The sequence below is a fragment of the Etheostoma spectabile genome, chromosome 19 (assembly GCF_008692095.1).
Source record: "Etheostoma spectabile isolate EspeVRDwgs_2016 chromosome 19, UIUC_Espe_1.0, whole genome shotgun sequence".
NCBI classification, from domain to species: Eukaryota; Metazoa; Chordata; class Actinopteri; order Perciformes; family Percidae; genus Etheostoma; species Etheostoma spectabile.
This window is the reverse complement of record NC_045751.1, coordinates 857,596-880,868: the sequence shown is the minus strand read 5'-3', so window position 1 is coordinate 880,868 and position 23,273 is coordinate 857,596. Positions and strand designations below refer to the sequence as shown.

Here is a 23,273-nt window from a genome sequence, read left to right as displayed (position 1 = left end):
ATGGTTATTGTTACACAGACATGGTTAGGGTTTACGCGTCATGACTGTGTCATGACAGTGTCATGTTAGTGTCATGTGTTCATGACAGTGTCATGTGTTCATGACAGTGTCATGTCACTCTTATGTAGAAAGCTTCAAGTAAAGTGTTATTATATAAGGCGGATGGCAGTTCCCGTGTATTTACAATCTTTCTGATATATGAATAGCTATTCAACTACATTTTATTTGATGCTGCTTTAAAGGAATAGTTTGACACTTTGGGTAATTATATGCTTTCTTGCCAAAAGTTAGATGAGAATATCTATACTAATATCATATCTGTGAGATAAATATAAGGCTACAGCCAGCAGCCAGTTAGCCTAGCTTAGCATAAAGACTTGAAATGGGGGAAAACAGACAGCATGGCTAGGGTTTTGTCATCATCATGAGGCTGAGCAGGCAATCAGGCTATTAGTGGAGACTTCAGGACATCACTACGCCGGACAGAAAATACTCCTGCACAAAACCCAGTGTAAAACGGCAAATAGTTGTTTCTACGCTTCAGTTTTTGAACTTCATACTTTATTTCTCCCCATGAGGAAATTTGTTTTGGACTCCCTAATGCAGTTCCATAATAATGTCTAATGTTGGCTTCAGACACAGCCAGGCTGGCTGTTTCCTCCGGAGTCTAGGGTTAAGGCTAAGCTAATTGGCTGTAATTTCATATTTAACATACACATACAGTACAAGAGTGGGATATCAATCTTCTCATCTGACTGTCAGAAAGAAAACTAATGAGTTTATTTCCCAAAATGTTGAACTGCTCTTTAAGTTAAACAGTTTGAGTGTAAATAAGACACAAAAATCAATTAACAGCCTAACTATTTTATAGAATGCCAAGTTCATGGGAGAGCACAACATTATTGTGTGTCATGTACCTTAAGATGAAGAGGAATCAAGATTTAGGCTGACATAATTTACCTATCTGCAACTGACTATACTACCATATTCCTACTTGACAGCTGAAGTGATGAGAATATGCTCACAGTAATTGCAGTGATACAGAATCCATTTGAAAGTGCAAATGATGCAGCATTGCATATGTATCTACTCCACACTAAACAAGCGGGAAAAATATGACTGACATATTTTGCCTGTTTTTCCCCCTTTCCTCTATTATCTCAGATAATAACAGCCTTGTCAGCAACAGAGCACAAAGTAACACTCCTCAAATCGCAGCACCCGGGGAGCAAACCTGAAGGGCTCTGCAAACTCGACTGTCTCAGAGGCAACACATGATAAAACTCAGGTAAGCGTAAAAAAGCTAGGTGGGCAAATGAAGCATGGATCATAAGGGCACTGGCCATTACTGGAAGGGGCATCTGGTTGGTATAGTAATTAACCCTGCTGAGTGGTTGGCCTGGAAACTGCTGGCTCCACATGCCCCTGTCCACCCCCATCCCTCAAACCTCTGGAGGACCCAGAGATGATGGGGTGTCAAACCCTCCCTGGTCACACTTATTAGAGCCAGTGAGCATTGTTGTGACCCGGTTCGTCTCTCCCACTATCCAGGCTCCAGGGTACGATAACTGGGGGGCTAGGGATCAGAACAAAGCAAGTTGATACTGTGATAAGATTAGTGGTATATATGATTTGGTACAACCCATCTCTACATCTAAAACATGAAAGGGTAGCAGCTAAGTACAAAGGTAAAGCACAAGCCATGCATACAAACGATTCCTCCATTGATCTCCCTTTGAAGCACAAATACAGAGAGGCAACCACACACCTGAGTGATTTAAGCAGCATGGGGCCAATCAAAGCACTTCACAATGCACATTTTGTACTTGCCCTCTAGTGGGGTACGTCGGGGTCACAGATAAAGGGCTAAGATTAGTTTTTGGCATGGGCTAGTTGCTGGAACCATAGCCTCATTTATCTGTAGTGGTGATGATTGGCTTAAACAGGTCTTAACAATCCTTTTTTGCTCTCTGGGGTGTTGGGAGGCAGCCTGAATCTTTTAGTTGCGTGATAAGGTTAAATACAGGCCTATGAGATCCTGATGGATCTTTAGCAAGTAAAAGCTCATATAGCATGTTTATGTGGGTTGTTTATGGGGTTAATTAAAGTAAATATTGATAAAGCAATCCACCAATTTCCTAACTGGCAATGCATTCATTGGAGCAATTAAAAACTTTTTTTGGTATAAACTGACTAATATTGGATTTTTTAGGCCAATTCTGATCTCAATATTAGAGAGTTTAGGAAATACTGTAATGATATATTGGCAGATAGTGGTTAAATACTAAACATACGCATATAAGGATCCACATTTTGACAATTGTGCTTAACATCTACTGAATGGGAAAGGTTGCAAGTGGAAAAATTGCAGTTAGTGCTCTCTGGTGGACAAACTATGTAATGTTCTAAAAGTCCATAAAAACATATACTGTATTTCTTTCATATCATTTCTGTACTGTACTTTATTTTTACAAGAAAAAAAAACTTATACTGTATATCTGTTGTGAGCAAATATCTTCCGATGTATGGGATCTGGTCATACAGTACTCCATTAATTTGTTTTGTTTTTTAAACCTGCTTACATATTTCACGGGTGGTTTTAAGTGAAATAGTGAGAAAGCCTGGCAGGGAACAGTTAACGTAATGGCGAATGTTCAAATAACGCAGGACAGACAAAAAACATTGTCAACTTCAATTAACATCATGGCTCCTTCCCCTTCCACATCTTTCCTGAATTAGACTCACAACTGTGTTCTTTCTTTTCTAATACATATGCTAAGCTCAGTCATTTCTTTCAGGCTTTCATGTGCATCCAAAAATAAAAAAAATGGCCAACGACTTTTTGAGGAACCCAACGCATGCTGGTATCATCTTGCAATTTCATTAGTTCAGACTCCATCTGGTTTATGAACTTAAACTCCTTGAGAAAAAAAAGGCTTGCTGCAGTGTGCCAAATCAGCTGCCTGGCACAGGGCCGACACTGGGTACACACCATGGCTCCCCAGCTCCAATTCTTTCTCTCTCCTCGCCTCTATTTTGTGTCAGAGATTAAAAATAGCAAGTTGCCTTCTGCAGAATAAGCAGTTCATGGATTCTGGCTTTGACACTGTGTTTGCCTGGAGAGGCCAGCTGTCACCTGCATGCAGGAAGAGTAGGCCTCAACACTGATTCGCAATACACAGTGGGCTCTGGACTCTGGTTGTGAGTCAAAATGGGTGTGTCTGTGCATCCATTTTACGTTGCTGAAAAACGTTTTGTTTTCAAAATTATAAAATCATACTGTGACGCTTTTTTGTACGTGCATGTGTATGTACACCGAGCTGAAAAATACCTTCTAAGACCCTAAAAAGTGGAAAATATATAGAATTTTGTTTCGTACATGGATAACCGAAATAAATGTCCTTACAAAAATGGATATGTTAATTCAATTAAAAATAAAAGTTGAATATTTCTAGGATTTAAGACAACACAATTTCGATTTGTGATTAATTTTTTCCCAAGGCTGGAAAGAAGAGAATCAAGTTAAGCTGCTCTAATCTGTAAAACAATCAAAAGACTGTGACTGCTGCATTTAGAATTAATGAGAGACCAACCTTGTGAACACTTGAAATTAGTCGGAGCGATTTTCTGCGGATATGGGCTCATTTTCTGGTTCAGAACATTGCTATCAAACAAACCTTATCAAACAAATGTTGCACAGAGTTCTCAAAGTCAGTCTCTGTGTCAGAGTGGAAGTGTAGTTTAGAGGAAAATCCTGCTTGTGTGGTTTGTAGCTTCAGGAGGAACCGGATACAAATATCAATAAAGAACTTTCAATGTCACTAGACCAGTGTTTCCCAAAATACCATGAGCCTTGTCAGGTGAACTCAAGTACCTCTTCATTGACTGTTACAGTTAGTCATTTAAAGTGGATACTGTTACAATCATGTTCTCATACAATTGATTGTTTTGGGTGCATGTGTGTGGGTCAGATAAGTCCAACTTCAAGACAGGTCATTTTGCGGGTTTATGCATTTATAATAATAAATATCAGTCTATATTTCCACATATAAGGCACATATAGTTTCATCCAAATATCAACTTCTTAATAAATAACTGATGGATTAGTAAGATTCACCTAATCGTACAGAGGAATAGACATCAAAAGACAGGTACAACACATTCATTAAGTTTGGGTAAGCCAACTTTGACCCCCTATGAAAGTAACAAAATGCAGCACTCAGTTTATTGGCATCAAGGAATCAAACAGTTGGGATTATCTTATAGAGCACAGGAGTTGAGGTTGCCATATTTGTTATTTTCCTAGCTAAATTCTTCCTTTAGGGCATGAAGTTTGCAACTCCATTGATTTCAAGATTTTGTGTTCCAGAGCAGCAACAACCCAGTCTAGTGCACCTCTGGCTCTTTCAACGGTGGCTGAAAAAGTGTTGTTTTCCTCTGTTTTATTGAGTAACACAGAGCTGCTAGGCGGAGCAGGGAGCTAGTGAGCAGTGGCCACAGTGTGTGAATGCAAGAAAGGCTGATTAATGCAATTATCAATAGGAACGACAAGGACGTGGATTTAAATAAGTCTTTCAGTGACGTCAGATCATGCCAAGCTGTCACTATGACAGGTGTCACTGCGCAGATCCACAATGTCCCAGTCCCCTGTATTCGAAACCTTTGTGGACTGGTTCTCTGGAATTGATACAGAGTCTTCTACATGTTCAGGAGCATGTTTTGACTCATGACCCACTTCTGAATGATCAAAAGAGGCTTCTTTAATTGGAAGCCATGAGAGGTCTGACTCAGTGGACATTACACCCAGCGCCAGAGCTGCCTCTTCTCCTTCCTCCACCGTGGAACCCAGTTCTTCATCCTCTTCTCCCTCTTCCTCATGCCCCGCCTCTTCCACTGGACTCTGGCCCTCCTCCAGCCCTAAAGCGGCTCCATCTTCCGTTAGGGTCTCGATTTCTCCCCCTCTCTTGTCAATCCCATTCGTCTCCACCCCCACCAGAGGCTCCAGGCTGTTGAGCTGTGCAGGTGTGTCTTCCCTGTTGACACCATCTGTGCCAACATTGCTGCCAGTGGTGTGGCATTCCCACGATGATTCATGTGAACTTCTGTCGTCTGACACAACAGGGAGAGGGAAGATGAGACAACTGGTCATTTTAATTTAATTTGATCTGAGGCCATAGTTACATTAGAAAACAAATACTTTGGCCCTAACCCTAATTCTAACCCAACAAAGTCAACTTTATTTAATTTGCATCTGTCTAATAAAGCGAGACATATCTTTGACACTTTTCTTGCTTCCAATTGCTGGATATAAGCCAGACACTAAGTAGAACATGACGTAATCTCGGAGATTATTCCTTCACAGCGCTCTGCAATGCAAGAAAATCTCAGAGCTGAACCGGGCAGACACAGCAGTTTTCATCAGACTCACCCTGGGTCGGGTTAATTAAGTCTACTGCTAACTTACAACACCGATAACATTGCAGTTGCCAAAATACCCTTGCAAATCAAATCTATACTTCACTGTTGGCAAGCCACTAAACCTGTATGGAAATCAACACCTCTACTGAAATGTTAAATTTGTTAACATTCTTACAACATGAGACACTGTGGTTACTCCACATTTTCCTTGTGATATTTTGTGATTACATTCTGAATCTGCAACCTTCTCTCTCAGGTACAATGTCTTTCTCTGATGTAGAAGTAGTCTAATGGGTCTGGGGTCCTCCTTTAAATCATTTTGGGGTACAATTTGGTTTTGAAAAATTCTACAAGTAGCAGTACCACAGGCCACGCAATCGGCCCGTTCCGAACAGGCCCATTTTCAACAGGCACTGCACTAGTAATACTAATACTCTGAATAAAGAACTCTTACTGAGTGGCACCATTTCAGCCAGAGTTTACAATGCATTTTAAGGAGGGAAAAACACATGCATATAAAGCACAAAATAATAATAGCCGGTAGATAATGAGTTATCGCTAAGTACGAAGAATTGAACTGATGTCACAGTAATCCCTGATTGAAGTAATCACAGTATGCAATTGACCAGCCAATATAAACTAAGGATACTGAAAGGCCGAAGCCTATGTGTGGCAGTCGATCTGTTAATTACTTCTATTATATCTTTTTTAATGTAAGAAAAGTAAAATATGATTCAAAAACACAAGGAAAACTTTACTCTTTTGGACCACTGTGTCAATGTAGAAAGTTATTTCAATTACTTATGTGACTAAAGTGCTTCCATGGCAACAGGCTAAATATAGCAGCAGCTCCACAGACAAGAGGACGCAAGACAAGTGTGACGCCCCCCATCTCGGCAATAGCAACAGCTTAGTTCTGCTTCTTCGCCAAAATATGCTCTCACTTTGGGGATTACTGACCCATATTTGTGGATGTGCAGGCAAAAAGGTTAAAGACTGCACATAGAGTCCCAGCCACCTTTTCACACACACACACACACACACACACACACACACACACACACACACACACACACACACACACACACACACACACACACACACACACACACACACACACACACACACACACACACACACACACACACACACACACACAGCAACATTACTTGAACTGGCATCCATATTTATGCCCCCCCCGCCCCCCCCCATTGCCTTTCAAAGAGAACACGGCAGAAGTTTCTGAATGTCAGCGGGCGAGAATTTGCTTCACATTTTCAAAATGCCATGGCATTTGGGCAGCTTGCACCAATGAGAAGCAGAGAGGAGTGGAGGCGGGAAGGGAAATGACTTGGGTTAAACATGGAAGATAGCAAGGAGTGTTTAGCACGCGGTGGCTAATTACAGTGTTTACCCCGTTAGCTGTGGGTTCTGTTATTAATGGCTGGAGAAGCCAGTTACACACAATTACACACTCACTTTTGGGTGGCTGCATGTTTGGCTGAGTTTTGGCACGTGTTGGATGAAGCTCTGGTTGAAGGTTTTCATTCAGTGTCATATTGTCTCGTGTCCCTGTAAGACCACAATCAAAGAAAAAAAGGCACACTGTTACTTTCCCACCCAAATCACAACAAAACACAAAGTAAGAGGTATGAAGAGTTTGGGTCATGCTAGGAATGGATGGGGCCCGTCCAAGCACAAGTATGGTGCTGTGTTGTGTGTTCAAACATACACGCACGTATGCATTGCAGTGCTCACAGGAAGTGGCTTTAGTTCCCTGTCATCTGTCTTCATTAGTGATGGCTGCACGCCTCTTAGGATGACACCATATGCTACTCATAATCACACATACACACAAAACTGTTTTCACATAAACATATGCATACACGGGTGCACGCATCAGCCTTTGCCTTCACAGAAACCCTGTGAATAGGCATGTTTCTCTGACCATTCAAGTGTGAGGCACCAAAACAAACAGAAGAATGAGAAAATGGTTGACTGGATGGCAGATGCGTAAGAATCATGAATGGTGAATGGAGACCATATTGTTATGAATACAGTCCATATTGTTATGGATGCTCCGTGTTGACACTGACGTGGGAACAGTGAGTGAGAGCGTGGGTAGGGGCTGTTTGGATCCTGTGGCTTCTACATATCAACTGTGGGCATCAAGAAAAGCGACAATGTTGCAAGATGTTTAAAAAAAAGTTCCTTCTTTAACAGACAGGGATTTTAATCATTATGCTAGATTATTTAGATTGAAATATCTCGAAAACTATCGCGATGGACAGTTATTACATTTGGTATAAACTATTATGCAGTACGAATTATAATAACTTTGTTGATCCCAGGTCAACATTTCAATTTGTCTAGTTCATGACCAAATACTTGCAAAACTAATGACATCCCCATCAGCCTCAGTTGTAAATTATTTTATTTTATTGCTAATTAACAAAGATGATGAATTTGGTAAACATTATGCTAAACACCAGTTTGTTAGCACCGCCACTGTATTACCTGAGGTCACTGAGTAGCTAATTTTAATTATTAGCAACCAGTTGAAATACCTATGATATGAAGTGGATAATATGGATAGAATTTTTCTTTAAGGTATATGTAATTTTATGTCCTAATAAATATAAATATAGTAAATCATCGGAAACTTCTTATAGCTGAAAGGACTAGATTGGAATGTTTTTGGTTAACCCAATGAATCAAATATCTGGAAAAAATGTTACATGACATTAATGAAACATGAATTAATTAAATACTGCCATAAAGCAATAACGCTCATTGACTAGAAACACAGCCCACAGCAACCCAATACAACCGGAGATTTCAATCAATTGGATCAGTTAAGAAAAGGAAGAAGCAATAAACAACAGCAACTTTTAAAGTTTTAAACCTCTCTGGCAGCTGCCTGACCAGCCATCTAAACATCTCCTCTTCTCCCTAACTCATACAAAATACTGTATACCGTATGTGTATAAAACCATTCCTCAAAGATAACAGGCTCTTTTGCATTATATGACACTCCAACATACGGGATCATACACTCCATATCACAAATAAGGAGACAAAAAAGAAATGTCTGTCGAACAGTCAAACGGTTAAACCCTGCACTGGGATCCAGTGCTGTCTAGCGCCTGTCTGGCTATCACCAGACCAAGCCAAGCTCCATAGATTTGAGATTGCACGTTGGTCTGGGCAGTCTGCTCTGTATTTTCTTTGCACCAGATCTATGCCCAACGGGCATAGATCAAATGACTCTGTACGCAACTGGATAGTCCTTCAATCAATCAGACCAACGATCCAGGTGACGTAGAAGCTAGACTTCAGTGGCCGCTATGTTGAATGTAAACAAGAAGCTTCTTGGTTGCTTCTCTATTGTCCTAGTGTTAAGCTTAAGGTAGATAAGCAAGTTTGTGATTGGTTTCCACAAAATTGTGAACTGAAGCAGGAGAATTAAAGGTGGGGGTTTGCAGACCGAGCTGCAGGGCGAAAGTAAATCGCCAGCAGAGTGGGCGGGGTTTACCCAGTCTAATCTAGAGTGACAAGGCAATGCCTGCATCTTGAATGGAAACAAGTCTGTCACTGGATCAAAACAAAGCTCTATGTGTGCATTCTTTAGTCACCTCTGTCTTTTCAATAGTTATATGCACACTGAGATGCTTTCACTTGCTGTGTTACATTTCAGGAGCACTCATTCACCATGGGGGTTGGGTAGACTGGAGGACTGGTGGAGATCTATCAATCACAACTTTATCCGACTCACTGCATCGATGTCATTGTTATTGTTTTTGTCTCTCTCTGATCCTGAGACAACGTAGTCACCTCTAGTTTTCTCTGGATCTCAGATAGGCAGCCAAGGCCCTCCATCCTATCCTGTTTGCCTTTAATATCCATCAGCCCAACTTCGTATCACATCAAGGCCACAGACGCTCACGTCTCTCTCTATATTTCTGTCTCCCTAACTGTGGTGGACAGTGTGGTCGTCAGGCACTCTGGGCCCTCGCCTACAAATTCCCTAATAACGGCACATTCCCCTAAATGTGTTTGTAATGTGGGCAATCATTTTCAGTAATGGATGCTTGTCAGTTTTATGGTGGTGAGAATGACGGTCTCATGACAGGGCACCTCCATCCAGCCGCAGCCCCTCCAACTCTCAGTCTGCTTTACACGGCACAACACCTCCCTCCAGAGGTAAAAGCGGGGAACTATTTGTTAGGTAGGCCATCTTTTTCTGACTGCAAATATAGTTTGGAATACTAATTTTTGATACAGTTTACATTTGGTAGATTACATTTGGTTGTGGTTCTCTGAGGATGAGGTTTATTTAAAGGATGGAAAAAGCTGGCAGCCGTCTTTTCAAAATGTAAGGGCTGCTATGGATGCAGTGCATATCAAATATATTTCATCCATAAGCCGGGGTTTACTCATATACACAGAAGCATGGATACATATAAAAAATAAAAAATGTTATATGTAATTGTGTTTTTGAATCCTAGTTGGATCTTTTATTTTGTCCCTCGAATTTAAGTACCTTTTCTTTACTGTCTCACATAATGAAAATAATTAAATAAAAAGAAATGATATCTACAGTTTTGAGAGCACATTTTACTATTTATTGTATCATATCCTATTATTATATTAGTTTGACTCCAATTCCCAGAAAAACAACTTGGTCTGTTAATCAATTATTTTTCCCTTTTCTCTGACTGTACAACTTCAGACAGATCCACTAGACCAAAACAATTAGTGTGTGATATTCAGGCAGCCTGCTCTAGTCAATGCTATCACGAACAGACACATGAGCTGATGGTCAATGGAGTCAACACATTGTAAACGGTGGGCACGAGGTGACAAGCTTCCTGGGTGTCTGCCCAGATTTGTCCTGGCAGGACATAGTGGAGGGCATGGATGGGCTAAGTGGGGCAGAAGGAATACATACTCCCAATTCCCACGGATACGCGGTAGGTCAAGCCTGAGACGCAGCAAGAGAAGAGAGAAAGACACACCGTTATCAACATAAAACCTCTTTAATGTAATGAGTGTAATGTAATTAATATTTCAATTACAAAAAAGAAAAAAGACAAATCAATCTAAGCCAGTTTGCTAGCTTTAACAACAACAAATCACGTTTTTTTTAACTTAAAACTTTAAAAAAGCATTTAAGAGCAATGTATGTGAGGTGTAGGGTTGGGGAAAACATTTTCTTCTAAAATTTCAGCAAGTTCTTAAATATAAAAAGGGACATAAATGGCACATCAATCACAAGTTAATGGGTCGGTAGTTAACCTTTTTCATTTTTACATTTACTTTATGTGAACATGCACGCACACCCATAGTCACACGGTCATGTTTGCTAATGGTGTGGTAGTGGAAGTACCAACAGGGTCAAAAACACAAGCCGAAACATTGGCACAGTGTTTGCGAGAGAGGATACATGCAGAGGTTGAGACTGATGCCTACAGTAAAGCCTTATAGACATTTAACTACACACAGCAGCTATAACTTCTACCCACTTTGCTCTAATTCACATTCTTAAAAATCTCTGTTTACTAGCTGGATTCATCAGAAACATTCAAAAATATTCATATAATTGTGAAATTATGAGGATTATTTAATACACAAACCAAAATAATGTATATCCATGACAAATAAGTGTATCATTGTGTTTATTACTCTGTCTTTGTTTAATAAGTGGATTTTGGTTTCAGAACTTAAAGAAGAAGATGTGGTCCAGCCTAAATGTATTTTCTGTGGGAGCTTTAACAGTTGGTCTTGAGACCTACCTGGAAGACTCCACAGTCCTGAAACCTCCAACGTCTTCAGCTTCTTTTCCAAATCAGCTACTCTGTTTCCAAGGATCCTGCAGACCAAGTACGATGGGTCAAGTTACTGGGGACTGATGGAGAGTGTGTGTTTGTGTGTGTGTGTGTGTGTGTCACAGTCCAGTGTTTGCCTTGGAGGTGGAGGAGGATTCTCTGAACAGGTATGTAAACATCACCAGTGTGTCAGGAGGGTGAGGTTTAAAGGTGAGGCTTGTGAAAAAAGTCCTTGCAGTCAGTGGAGGAGCATGTGAGGATTCCTCTGACATCATTACCTGTTGGTGTGCCTCTGGTGCTGGATGACCAGGTTCTTCTCGTGAATGGTCTCCAGCAGAGCCGTGGCCAGGGACTTGAGGTCGGAGATGGACTGAGGCGTGGCTGGCAGGTTGCAGCCATGCTCTTCCAGGAGCATCTCCTGAACTAAGAAACAAAAGAGAGGGAGAGAAAAAAAGGTGTCAGATAAAATAAGACGTGTATGAATGGAATAGGAGATAATAAAATGAAGGAAGCTATTTTTCTTTGGAGCTATCTACAAAAACGTGGCACTAACCTGCCAATAATGCACCAGTCAAACTTCACAAAACTTACACTAAAAATATATATTTTTTAAAAGGGTGAATTAACATGAGATGGGGAAAACAGCACGACAAAAGCAAGAGAGAGATGAAGAGTTAGAAACAGCTGTCTACTAGTGACACTCTCCTAACTTTAACTCGGTAGCCCACTGTGCTGCTTCTGCCAGCAACTGTCAGTCTTGGCAGGCTCATTTCCCTGCCAGTGGTGCTCTCTACCACTCGGAATACAATTAGTAACCCAGCTGGTGCCCGAGCCGCGGCTTAAGGGATCGGCAACAAGGAGTTATTAAATAATGCATTAAGGCACGGCTAGAAACAAAGGTGTTTTACAAAACTGGTTCGTTATAATGAATGAATGAGTCAGTTTCAGAATTTATCTGATCAAAAACTACCTCATGTGCCATAATATAGACATTAGGGAAAACATTTTACTGGCATTCAACGCTCCCCGGATCAGCTGCTCTGGTATCTATTTATGTTGGATTTTAAAGAGAAATCAAAGTGAGCTGAACAGTTTGTGTTTTCACCTTGTTTGGCTGAGAGGACGCCAGTTAGAGGACTGCTGTTTGATTTCCCATATGTGCTGTAGTTTTTTCTCCTCTCAAGAGCTGTCTGTGGGGAGGGGAAAACGAGAGAATAAAGCCCGCTCGGCCTTGTTTGATGAACACTTTAAATACTAGTTTTACTTTCATGCTCACAATTCAGTTAGGTCAAATGAATTGTTGATTCATAAAGACTCAAAATCCCATTGATTCCATCTGTACCTTGTACTTCATGATGTTGGATTTCAGCAACTTCACTTCCTCTTGTAGTTGGGTGAGACGCTCATGCAAGTACCTACAGTAACAATGATCCATATCACCATCAGAAGAGTCAAAGCATATATAACAAGATTAATGAGGTGCAGATTACATGCAAATCATAACGGACACGGAAAATAGAAATTGAAGCTCAGACAATCATAAATATTCTGAATATAAAACTTGAAAAAAACATTTGTAATAAGTCAGACGTGCAATATTTACACAATGCTTTCCTATAAGTGTAAGCCGTCCCCCATGATCATTTAAATTAATAGTCAAATCTATATTTTGGGGCATAAAAAAGCAGTCATTGTTATTGGTTTAATCAAAAAATCAAAAAGGACTCCCCTTACCGACTTAACATCATATTAAAGTATGTGTATACATGTGTCCAACTGCTATAATTTAAAATAGCAAACTAAGTACTACAGTACTAAGATTTAAAGCCATTTCCTGGGAATCTGCAGCTCTTATCAAACACATGAACCTTCCAGATGCTGGATTAGAGATTTAGAAAAATAGAAGTGAACGGGCTAGAAACAATGTTATTAGTGAAGGTAGTTCTGTGTCCTAGCTGTCTGCTTCTTTGTCTCACTTACTTGTTCTCCATGCAGAGGGCATCCACATCAATGATGCGTGACTCACGGTTGCCCAAGATGTGGTTGAGCTCCACGTTGAGTCGGTAGGTCTTCTCCCTGAACACACTGCGCTCCGACTTCACGTCCTGCAGCTCGTCCGCCAGAGCCTTCATGTTGTGCTCCATCTCCTCCATCTAGAAAAAAACAACCGGGCAAAAAGGTTCGTTAGAGACTCCATTGAAAGATATTTTGAAGCTTTGTTTACTAAAGTAAAGTTTGCTGAGTACATACACATGCATGTTATCAGCAATCAGCAAGAACACCTCAACAGCAGGTTCAAAGGAGGAGAAAGTATTTATAGGCTATAGGCTACCGTTTAATGATCCCCAGTGGGGAAAATACAATTTACAATCCGTTAGTGTTAGAAATCACTACACATAGGCCACACACACACCAGGAATGGGGGGGTTACAGTGCCTTGCTCAAGAGCCCAGGAGGTGAATCCAAACTCTGTACTATGGTCTGTACCAACCCAACTCCCTACAGACAGAGCTTCTGCCAGCCCTATTGTTTTTAATTAAAATAATAGAATCAAATAGAACACATTGTAAGCCTCATAATAGCAGTATTTACTGCACTGTGTGTATGGAGCTTGCAGGAGTGACAGTAGTCAAAGTAGAAAAAGTGATGCGTGTCCCCGATACACAATGCAATATGTGAATGAATTGTGTTTTGAACTACCAAGTCTGTTTTTTAATGTTTTGAAAATCAAAAGAAAATGTACCTATGATTTATTTCATTGTAACTGCACTGGACATGTTTGAATTGGATGTGAGATCATCTAAATTTGAGAGTGTGGTCTTTTTTTGGGATGGTTTGAAAAAAGAAGAAAAAAAAGGAACTGTATAAACCTGTAGCCCTGCTCTCTCTAGCTGGTGAACTAGATCCTCACGTTCATGGGCGGGGAAATGGCGCGTGCCCACCTCCTCATCCCCCAGCCTCTGTCGAGTAATGGTCATTCTCAGCAGCTGTAACAAATAAAAAACATTTGAAATGCACTGTGTATCTCAAAAACATCGACTCATGCACTGGACTGAGTGAGGGATCATGTCATATGCTGGCCCTGTTAACCTTACCTTGTTATCGCCCTGGGCCTCGGTAAGCCTCTGAGTCAGCTCCTTCACCTCCTCAGCCAGCTGTTTCGCTCGCTCCCTTGAGTCTCTCACCAGCTGAGCCAGGTTTACCTGAGGATAAGGTGGAGAGGAAGAGTGAATGACATTGGTATGTTATAAAGTAACAATGGTAACAGGCCACTTGATCCATCATGCAGAGGGTCCAAATCCAACAATTAACCCCATTCAATTAGGTAACCACATCTTTCTTCTTCAGCTCAAGGAAACATGTACACAGGGACTGTGATTTACAGCTTTTGAATGGGTTGTCATCAAACACATCACACATAGGACTAAACAGATTCACTATAAGAAACTAGAATTCCAAATAATCAATATCACAATAAAAATCCATCTGAGTCTATTCCTAGTCCAAACCATAGATATATTTATTTCAAAGCAGATATTAATTGGCCATTTACTTTTTCTTTTCTTTTTTACAACCTATTTACAAGAATCCCATTATTTACTGTACTGCACAGTATAAAATAAGCAATAATATGTCTCACTGTCAGCATCAAACTTTTCACAACACTGATGTTTTCTTGTTGTTTGTCCTCTAATCAGCAAGACTCCTTTTTATAATGCATTGCAATTCAGTAACCAACTCTTTAATTCTGGTGTCACAGCGTGCCTGAAAGCACCGCCAAGCAGAGTCCTTCTCTTTGTCTCTACAAGACAAAAATACCTTAACATTTACCCTTACAATAATTATCTCGTAAGGTGGGTAGATTGTTACTGTGGACATGTGATCTGTATTTGTTTGGTATTATGAGGATGTTTGTCTATTGATACCCTGTATTTGTTATGCATGTCCCAGAGGTTTTTTTCCCCCAAACTAAATCAACATAACAAAAGGGAGGGAGACATTTTAATTCAACCACCCCTTAAAATTAACACTGTAACATAATGAAGGCAAATACTACTTGCATAAGTGGCAGTGAGAAAGTCTTTTAAAATCCAACACAACTTACTTGATTGCGTTTTTCTGGTGGCAAAGAGGGGTCACCATCCTAAAATATAATAAGAGTTACATTATCAAAATATTATCTGTCATCAAATACAATTAGCAAATATTACATTAAGCATACTGTTAAACATTCCCATTTAATTGACTGATTGCTTGGTCAGAGAGCACTAATAAACAACTTGCACAGACAATACTGTGCACACAGACAAATGAACATCACCTTGAAGGTTTGACCCACTCACAATGAGTTCCCTGTACTTTTTCTTGAGTCCCTGGTGGCGCTCCCTCAGCTGGTTGGCCATCAGCTTGTACTGGTCTCTTTCCTGCTGACAGGTATCCAGCTCCTTGGACAGAATGAGCAGGGCCTCTTTTTTACTTTCCAGCTTGCGTTTACAAACCAGGAACTACACAACAAACACAGCACACAAGGACACAACCGAGACAAGTGGTATTATGAGATACTATATTGTGCATGCAATTAATTTTAAGTCAATCTCTAGAAAGCTTATTCTTGGCTTCATTATTTCCCTATCCTACAATGGCAACGGTCAAATTACTTAACAGTGCAAATGTATATAACAAGCGCTGACCAGTTCCCTACAGGTGGAAAAACACACACTGGAGTGTTAATGTGTAGATAAGGCACAGCAGAAGGAACAGAGTAAACCTTGATAGCTGTCAGACCAGCTCATAACCAAATGAAATAGCAGCCACTACCATGGAGCTGAATGTGCAGTAGTAGTGTGTCTAAAGCTTGATGTATGGTGTGGTTTGTAACTCAACCATGATAATCTCTTATGTAAAGATGCAACTAATGAATCCGCCAATTATTTTCTCACTTAATGGATGTTTGTTTGTTCTATAAAACATCTCAAAATAGTGAACATGCCCAATATACTTTTCTAAAAACCCTGGGTAGTGACTGCTTGTTTTCTCTACAAGCACTTCATACATAGAAATACAGCAAATCCTTTGATTTTATTTGGGTTTATGGTTCACTCTGCATTAAAGAGACATATTGGAGTTATGTCATAATATTAGGTATTACTGTTAAGTTTCTATGCAAGCTTTTTAAAACCCCTTTTGAATTATTTTTTTGTGACTATTCACAGTAAACACTAGGCCATATGAGTAGGCTAGTGCCATTTCTAGTCCGTTAGGCTTACATTAGGTTTTCTATATTCATATAGGTCGAATTTTCAGGCTTGATCCATGTATTAGATTAGCTACATGCGGTCCCACAGGTGAATTTACCTGGTCTAGCCATAGAGTCTAGCCCATAACGTTAAGGGGAGCCAATGCATTTCCAACCTAGAGTTACAGAACAGCTAGCTTACCCCTCCAATCAATATTTAGCCTATCTAGCAAAAGACAAAAAAAGTAGCGTGTATATGTGATGTTGAACAGATCGTCGGTCTAACGTCATGAACGTCAACGCAAGACACCGAAGCCCATATCCATGTCCATATGGAAGGGGGAGCTTCTGTAAAATCAGTCCGTCTCTGCAACAGCTGTTCGCGGTCTTCGCCACTCACGTACCTCGCTGACGAGCCCCTGCCAGTCCCCCTCGCTCCTTTTGGAAGACTGCATTATCCGAAATAATTTTTTTTCTTCTTTTTTTTTTTTATACAGAATGTCAGCGTCAGGGATGCCTCTCTGTCTCCGTCCGAGCTGCCTCTCCTCCGTTTGTTTGTCCTGCAACGTCACTTTCTTTGGCTCCGCTGTCAAGTTGCGCAGAAAAAGAAAAAAAAAAACGACTTCCGGTTCAACGTTGACAATAAAGTTCTCGTTGAAGGAAATTAGTTTTGAGAAATAATTCCAATTTATATGTATACGCCCAGTCTATGGAATGCACCAACACTATTTAAGCATGAAACACTGGATATCCTACATAAGTTCAGTATTATAAGTAAAGCAAAACTGAGCGCCCATCTCTTGGGGAATAATAAACCAGACACTAGATGGGCCTCGAGGTTCCATTCCAGCGGTGGTACATTTACTCAAGTATTGTACTTAAATCCAAATTCAAGGTAGTCCAAATTCAAAATTCAAGGTAGGCCTAGGCTACTTGTAGGCTACTTTACTTTACGTTATTTACATTTTAAGCAACTTTTATATTTCTACTCCACTACATCGCAGACGGAAATACTTTCTACTCCACTACATTTATCAGCTTTAGATACCATTCATGAATGAACAGTTTATCTCCTTCCTGGCCAGTTACAAAAAGACATGGTGGTCCGTGTACGTTTTGATCGTTTGTTTTTTCGTTTGAACCACAAAACGAAATAAGGAGAAAAACACCGTTTTTCGTTTGTCGTTTCAAACCAAAAACAAAGAAACGGTAAAAAGAGAGCCGTTCTCCCGTTTTGGTTTCTGAAGTCAAAAAACGAAAAACGAGTAAACCAATTTCGTTTTTGTTTTTTTGAAATTCTTATTTTCATTTCTCCGTTTGAAGATCTACATTAAAAGAAAGACAGGTGGGCCGGAAGTAATTGTAAATATAGTCTAACTGTAGGCAATTTTTATAAGCCAAAGATTTTGCCCAGCCACACACATCCTGAGTCAAGGCCATCATAAAAAGCCAAACATGGGCCAGAAGAGAACTGCATATGTGTGCACAGCCTTAAACAGTAAAATGCAACATAGGCTACACATTGATGTATCTGTATACTAATCCAAAAGCATAATTTATTATAGTAAAACTATGACAGGGAACATGTAAGATAAGATAAAATAAAATAAGATAAGATACGAAAACATTTCTTTGTCCCACAGTGGGGAAATTGCAACAGCAAAGACAAGAGCAGAGATAGAGAAGTGTACAAGTAGCATGAACAAGTATCAAACAAAGAAGTACCGCTCTTACAGTAAAATAAAAACAAAATTACTGTACATTAAATAAGACTAAAATAGACTATGCCTTATACAGTCTCCGGTGGCATAAATAAATACTGGTAGTATAAAACTGCACAGTAAGCAGGCTACTTTGACCTAAACACATTTTTCTGATATCACTTATACTTTTAAGGTTTTAAATACAGGACTTTTACGTGAATTGGAGCATTTTTAGTGTGGTATACGTTTACTTTTAAGTAAAGGATATGAATGTTTCACCTTGCTCAATTCTAACCCAGTATTATTTTACAACTGATATTAACATGTTGGGTGGATGAAAAGAGTGAAATAATCTTTTTTATGTCATAACCATAGCAAAATATAATCATAAAACACATCTTACAATCATATTTTCAAAATATTTATTTAGATTCTCAAATTGAAATTTACAGTCAGCAGTCAAATATAAAAAGTATCAAAAGTACAAGTAGATAAGTATTTTCAATTCCAGGGTCTTTTTAGGTAATATTGATTTGTCTGGGAAAACATGTGATTACTTTGCAACTACAACCATCAGATAAACGAAGCTAAATAAAAGTAGAATACCCAGATAGCAATTTATCTTTGGCTCCAATATGGACCACATGTGCAGTTCTCTTACGGCCCACATTTGGCCTTGAATGACGGCATTGACTCAGGGTGAGCCTGGCTGTCAAAACTCAGCCGTGGGTGAAATGTGGCCCACATACTGTATTCAGTTCTCTTACTGCCCATGTTTGGCCTTGAATGATGGTGCTGACTCAGGGTGAGTTTGGCCGTCAAAACTCAGCCACAAGTCCCCCTAATGTGGGCCAGATCTTTGGCCCCAATGTGGCCCACATGTGCAGTTCTCTTCTGGCCCATGTTTGGCTTTTTATGATGGCCTTGACTCAGGATGTGTGTGGCTGGGCCAAATCTTTGGCTTATAAAAATGCAATGCAATATTTACATAAAGCTACATAAGCTTTTTAATTGAAAATAATAATTGAAAATGTATGTATGTAGGAATTACATTTTTCCTAAGAGACTGTAGCAGCTAAACATTTACTGTATTTTGTTATGTGATTACATGTAACTAGTTACATGCAGTTTCCTGCCCCCAAAACCTGGTCCATAGAGACACAGGATATTACTGAACCAGCAGCTATCAGGGTGCAGCGGCTGACGGATTCACAGACTCAAACAGTTCAGTTCTGCTGAGCTGTTCAGTTCTGTGGCTACAATTTACAAATGTTCCTTAAATACCTCAGTTGCCTCAAATGCCATGGTAGATACTGGCTGTTTCTGTCTTTTTGACCTTGTGTTGTCTTCTCGTCAAAATTTAAAAAAATCAACACTTTTGTTGAGGTTTTTAATCAATGTTTTTCAGTTTTTCTTACGTTTTTGTCTTTTTTTTTCAATATTTGACACTTTGTTTATGTTTAACACTCGTAACACTAACTTAATAACTTTAGTTTTACAGTTATTTTAGGAATTTTTCATAAAGAAACCTAATTTTTAAGAAATTACACTTAATGTAAGAAATTACGACTTATTTAGACTAAAATCAAAGGAATGTATGTTGGTGGATAATCACAGACTGGAATATGTCAACTTTTACTCAATACTATTTTGAAACCACTTCAATTTATTTTCTCCAAATGAAATAAAATTAAATAAGACTTCCCAAAATTAATGAAAATAGAGATTTGTACTTGCCAGAGAGCGTTGTGTAGAATCAATCACGTTTTTTTGGATAATTAAAAAGGACATTGATATAGGTAAACGGGTCAATTTGACCCGAGGACAACATGAGGACAACATGAGAGTTAACTCTGGAACTTTAAAGCTTGTTTCAAGCTACAAATTGCCTTGAACCTTTTCAACCTTTTTGTAGATGTGTCACTTTTAGTAAAATGGAACTTGTATTAAACATATTAATACTAAATATTGAAAATAACGTTTTAAAACACACAAAGATAAAAAAGAATCTTAACGTCTACTACAATAGAACATGTTATAATACAAAATTAATTCTATAAAACACAATCAAACAACTATTTATGTGTGTATGTGTGTGTGTGTGTGTGTGTGTGTAGGTCTAGCCTACTGTATCTTACAGTTGTATTGAAGTACGGCATTGTTGTGAAATGATTGTTTAAAGCATTTGAATAGTAGCTACAGTAGGCCTACTTGATTTACAACTGATATGAGAAAAGGTAACAGTGACGGACCGGGAACAAAAAACAGATCAGCCAGTTTTTAGCATTTGCACCGTCAGCCAACAGTGCTTTCTTATATTTACGCGCCCCCCCCCCCCCCCCCTTGTGTCGCTTGATGCCTCCATTCCTTTTTTTGTTAGTAGGGCCTATAGCTTCCAACTTCCAACCACAGCTTCCAACAACCATGCTTCCTTTTAACTTTTGCAGACAAATGACCAAATAAATGCAGGTATATTTATTTTATTTCAGACCATGCACGTTTTTGAACATCTGATCTGCATAAGTATTTTCGTTACAAAACAATGCAGTCTGATGTAAAGGTTTGTGACCTGTAGCGGTTAACCATGACTGTAACATTAAAAAACTCATACGGGGTATAAATACTGATCAAATTACTTAATTACTTATACAATATACGGAATTGGGAAGCGGATTTTGGAACAATTAACCTGCCAAAAATTATTAGAGATACGTGAAAGGGGGGAATGTAACATCTCAGTTGCGGTAGCCTACACATTTATTTAACAGTAAGTAGTTTTACGGCCAACCGTCACAGGAAGTGCTTTTATTTTGAAGTAGCCTACGCGGAAGTTGTCTGTTGTTTTCTCTTGCTAATTTACAGAGATGAACTGTTTATGGGCTGGATTCAAAACATGTCCGTCAAGCTTTGGTTGCTCACTTTGTTGTTTGTAAAACATATTGAACAGTAAAGGATCCCTGTAAAAGACAAAGATTTGTGGTCGTCATAGTCGATAGTGTTAGAAAAAACGAACGACATTCTTTGATTTGATGAGGACGAAGAGAGGCTGAGGGTCCAATTGAGAATTAAGAAAAGGTTTAATGAAACAGTATGATGAAGATGATAAGACAAAGACAATAAAACACAAAACATAATAACACTGCATAATAACACTCCCTGATTGAATCACATGAAACCAGTCCTGAACAGTCCTAAATCTCACACATTCATCCCCGGCACCTGGGGGCGGTTCCTTTTCACCTGGTGTATTCAAACCCATTCTCATTGGTCCGCCGGTGTCACGGTAACATGTTGAGCGCATCTTCTGTCCAATGAGGAAGGACGTGGCTCCAAACTTCGCCCCTTTGGGGTCGTTTTCGGTCACAGATCAAAAGGTTCTATTGTGTAAATGAGAAAATCTAACAAAAATGCAGTTAATGAACATTTTATTGTCTTAGCCTAGTCTACGGACGGAAGGTTACTTCCTGGTGTGAAGAAAAAGGCTTCTTTATGTTAAATGCCAGACTTCACCTGATCAATTCTGTCAGAGGAACAGAGGGGGGAGGTAAGAGACAATAGGGCCGTCTTGACCTCTTCACAGAGACAAAATGCATATTTCCCTAACCTGGCTGCATCATACATAAAAAGAAATACATTGTTTTCAAAACATTGTTTTTAACTTTTTATAACTCAACAATAGTAACGCTCCACGGCTGATAAAATGTAATGGTATTAGCGCGTAGCAGGACTTAAACATTAAGTCCCGACATGCAGATATCTGTCGATCGGACCATAGACAGTTAAAGAAATAGCCCGGACACTCGGCTGTCCACGCTGCCGCTGACGCACGGCCACCTGTGTTGGGTTTGGGACACAGATATTGTCCGTACCGTCTTTGGTTCTGGCTCTGTTACGCAGTGTAACCTAATACCTCTAAAAAAAAAATCCATCTCGCAAATGTATCTGTCTCTGCAGTCATCTCAACCATCGATGGCAGCAGTATTTACAACTCTCGGCTTTTCTTCCCGAGAAGAAATGTTTCACGGTGTTGCTGTTGGTGAAGTCTTTTTTTTAGTGATATTTTTTTTTTTTGTGTAAATTTAAAAAGCCCTTCTATGAGGTATAGGGACGAACTTTACAATAATTATTTGCAATTATTATTTATTGTATCACTATTTACAACCCAGCCCAGCTTTATAACTTTATAACAAATTCTGGGAAGTGATTTCAAAATAAGGCAATAAACTGTTTTTAAACTATATAACTGGACTAAAATAAAGAAACTGATGTCTGCCTGATGGACTAGTAAAAAATTACAAAATAATTGTTCATTTTAACAAACAGTAGGCGGCAGTAAAACGCCTACTTAACCTTCCACAGTTCCATGATTCGAATCCCGGCCGTGGCTTGCCCACAAAATTTAAAAAGATTATTTTCTCTTTTTTTTTCTTTCCCCTTCTTCGCATTCATTTCATCCTACCCCCTAACAGACCAATGTTCCCCAGATGTTTTTTTTAATACTTCATTGCAATGTTTTTCACCCCAGTGACTCAGTGGTAGAGCAGTCGCCTGCCAATCGGAAGGTTGGCAGTTCGATCCCTGCAGTTCCATGTCAAAGTGTCCTTGGGCAAGACACTGAACCCTGAGTTGCCCCCGATGTGTAAATCCCCCCCGTGTGTAAAATGAGTGTTTATCTGATGAGCAGGTGGCCCCTTGTACAGCAGCCTTGGCCATTCTGTGTGTAAATGGTGAATGGTTCCTGTACTACATAAAAGTGCTTTGAGTAGTCGGTAAGACTAGAAAAGCACAATATAACAACAAGCTATTTACATTCTAGACAATCATTTACACTTCTGAGTCCATTGACCATTTCCTTTTCATACATGTGCAAAGAAATGAATATCTATTGTGGAGTTCGAAAGTTTGGGCACCTCAGGTAAAAATTTGTATTAATGTGCATAAGAAGCCAAGAAAAGATGGAAAAATCTCCAAAAGGCATCAAATGACAGATAAGACATTTGTAAAATATGTCACAAAAAGTTAGATTTTATTTCCATCATTTACACTTTCAAACTAATGGAAAAAATGGCATCTGCAAAAGTTTGGGCA

The 23,273-nt window shown here is 39.5% G+C and overlaps 1 protein-coding gene across 4 annotated transcripts; it reads right to left on the bottom strand.

The window, feature by feature from the left end:
* Nucleotides 1-3,299: 3,299 nt before the first annotated feature.
* ccdc149a (coiled-coil domain containing 149a) lies at nucleotides 3,300-17,268 on the bottom strand. Of its 4 annotated transcripts, none has more exons than XM_032544799.1 (13): nucleotides 16,887-17,268; nucleotides 15,590-15,751; nucleotides 15,352-15,390; nucleotides 14,342-14,449; nucleotides 14,117-14,233; nucleotides 13,227-13,399; nucleotides 12,589-12,661; nucleotides 12,352-12,436; nucleotides 11,525-11,669; nucleotides 11,214-11,290; nucleotides 10,370-10,402; nucleotides 6,898-6,990; nucleotides 3,300-5,109 (listed from the first exon to the last, which is right to left on the bottom strand). In XM_032544799.1, exons 1-13 carry the CDS (start codon nucleotides 16,935-16,937, stop codon nucleotides 4,589-4,591), a joined length of 1,677 nt encoding a protein of 558 aa, XP_032400690.1. In that variant the 5' UTR covers nucleotides 16,938-17,268; the 3' UTR covers nucleotides 3,300-4,588. The 4 variants fall into 4 exon arrangements, with proteins under 4 accessions (XP_032400690.1, XP_032400689.1, XP_032400692.1 ...); XM_032544798.1 differs by having other exon boundaries at nucleotides 3,300-5,119; nucleotides 6,899-6,990; nucleotides 16,887-17,256; XM_032544801.1 differs by lacking the exon at nucleotides 10,370-10,402 and having other exon boundaries at nucleotides 16,887-17,255.
* Nucleotides 17,269-23,273: the final 6,005 nt, after the last annotated feature.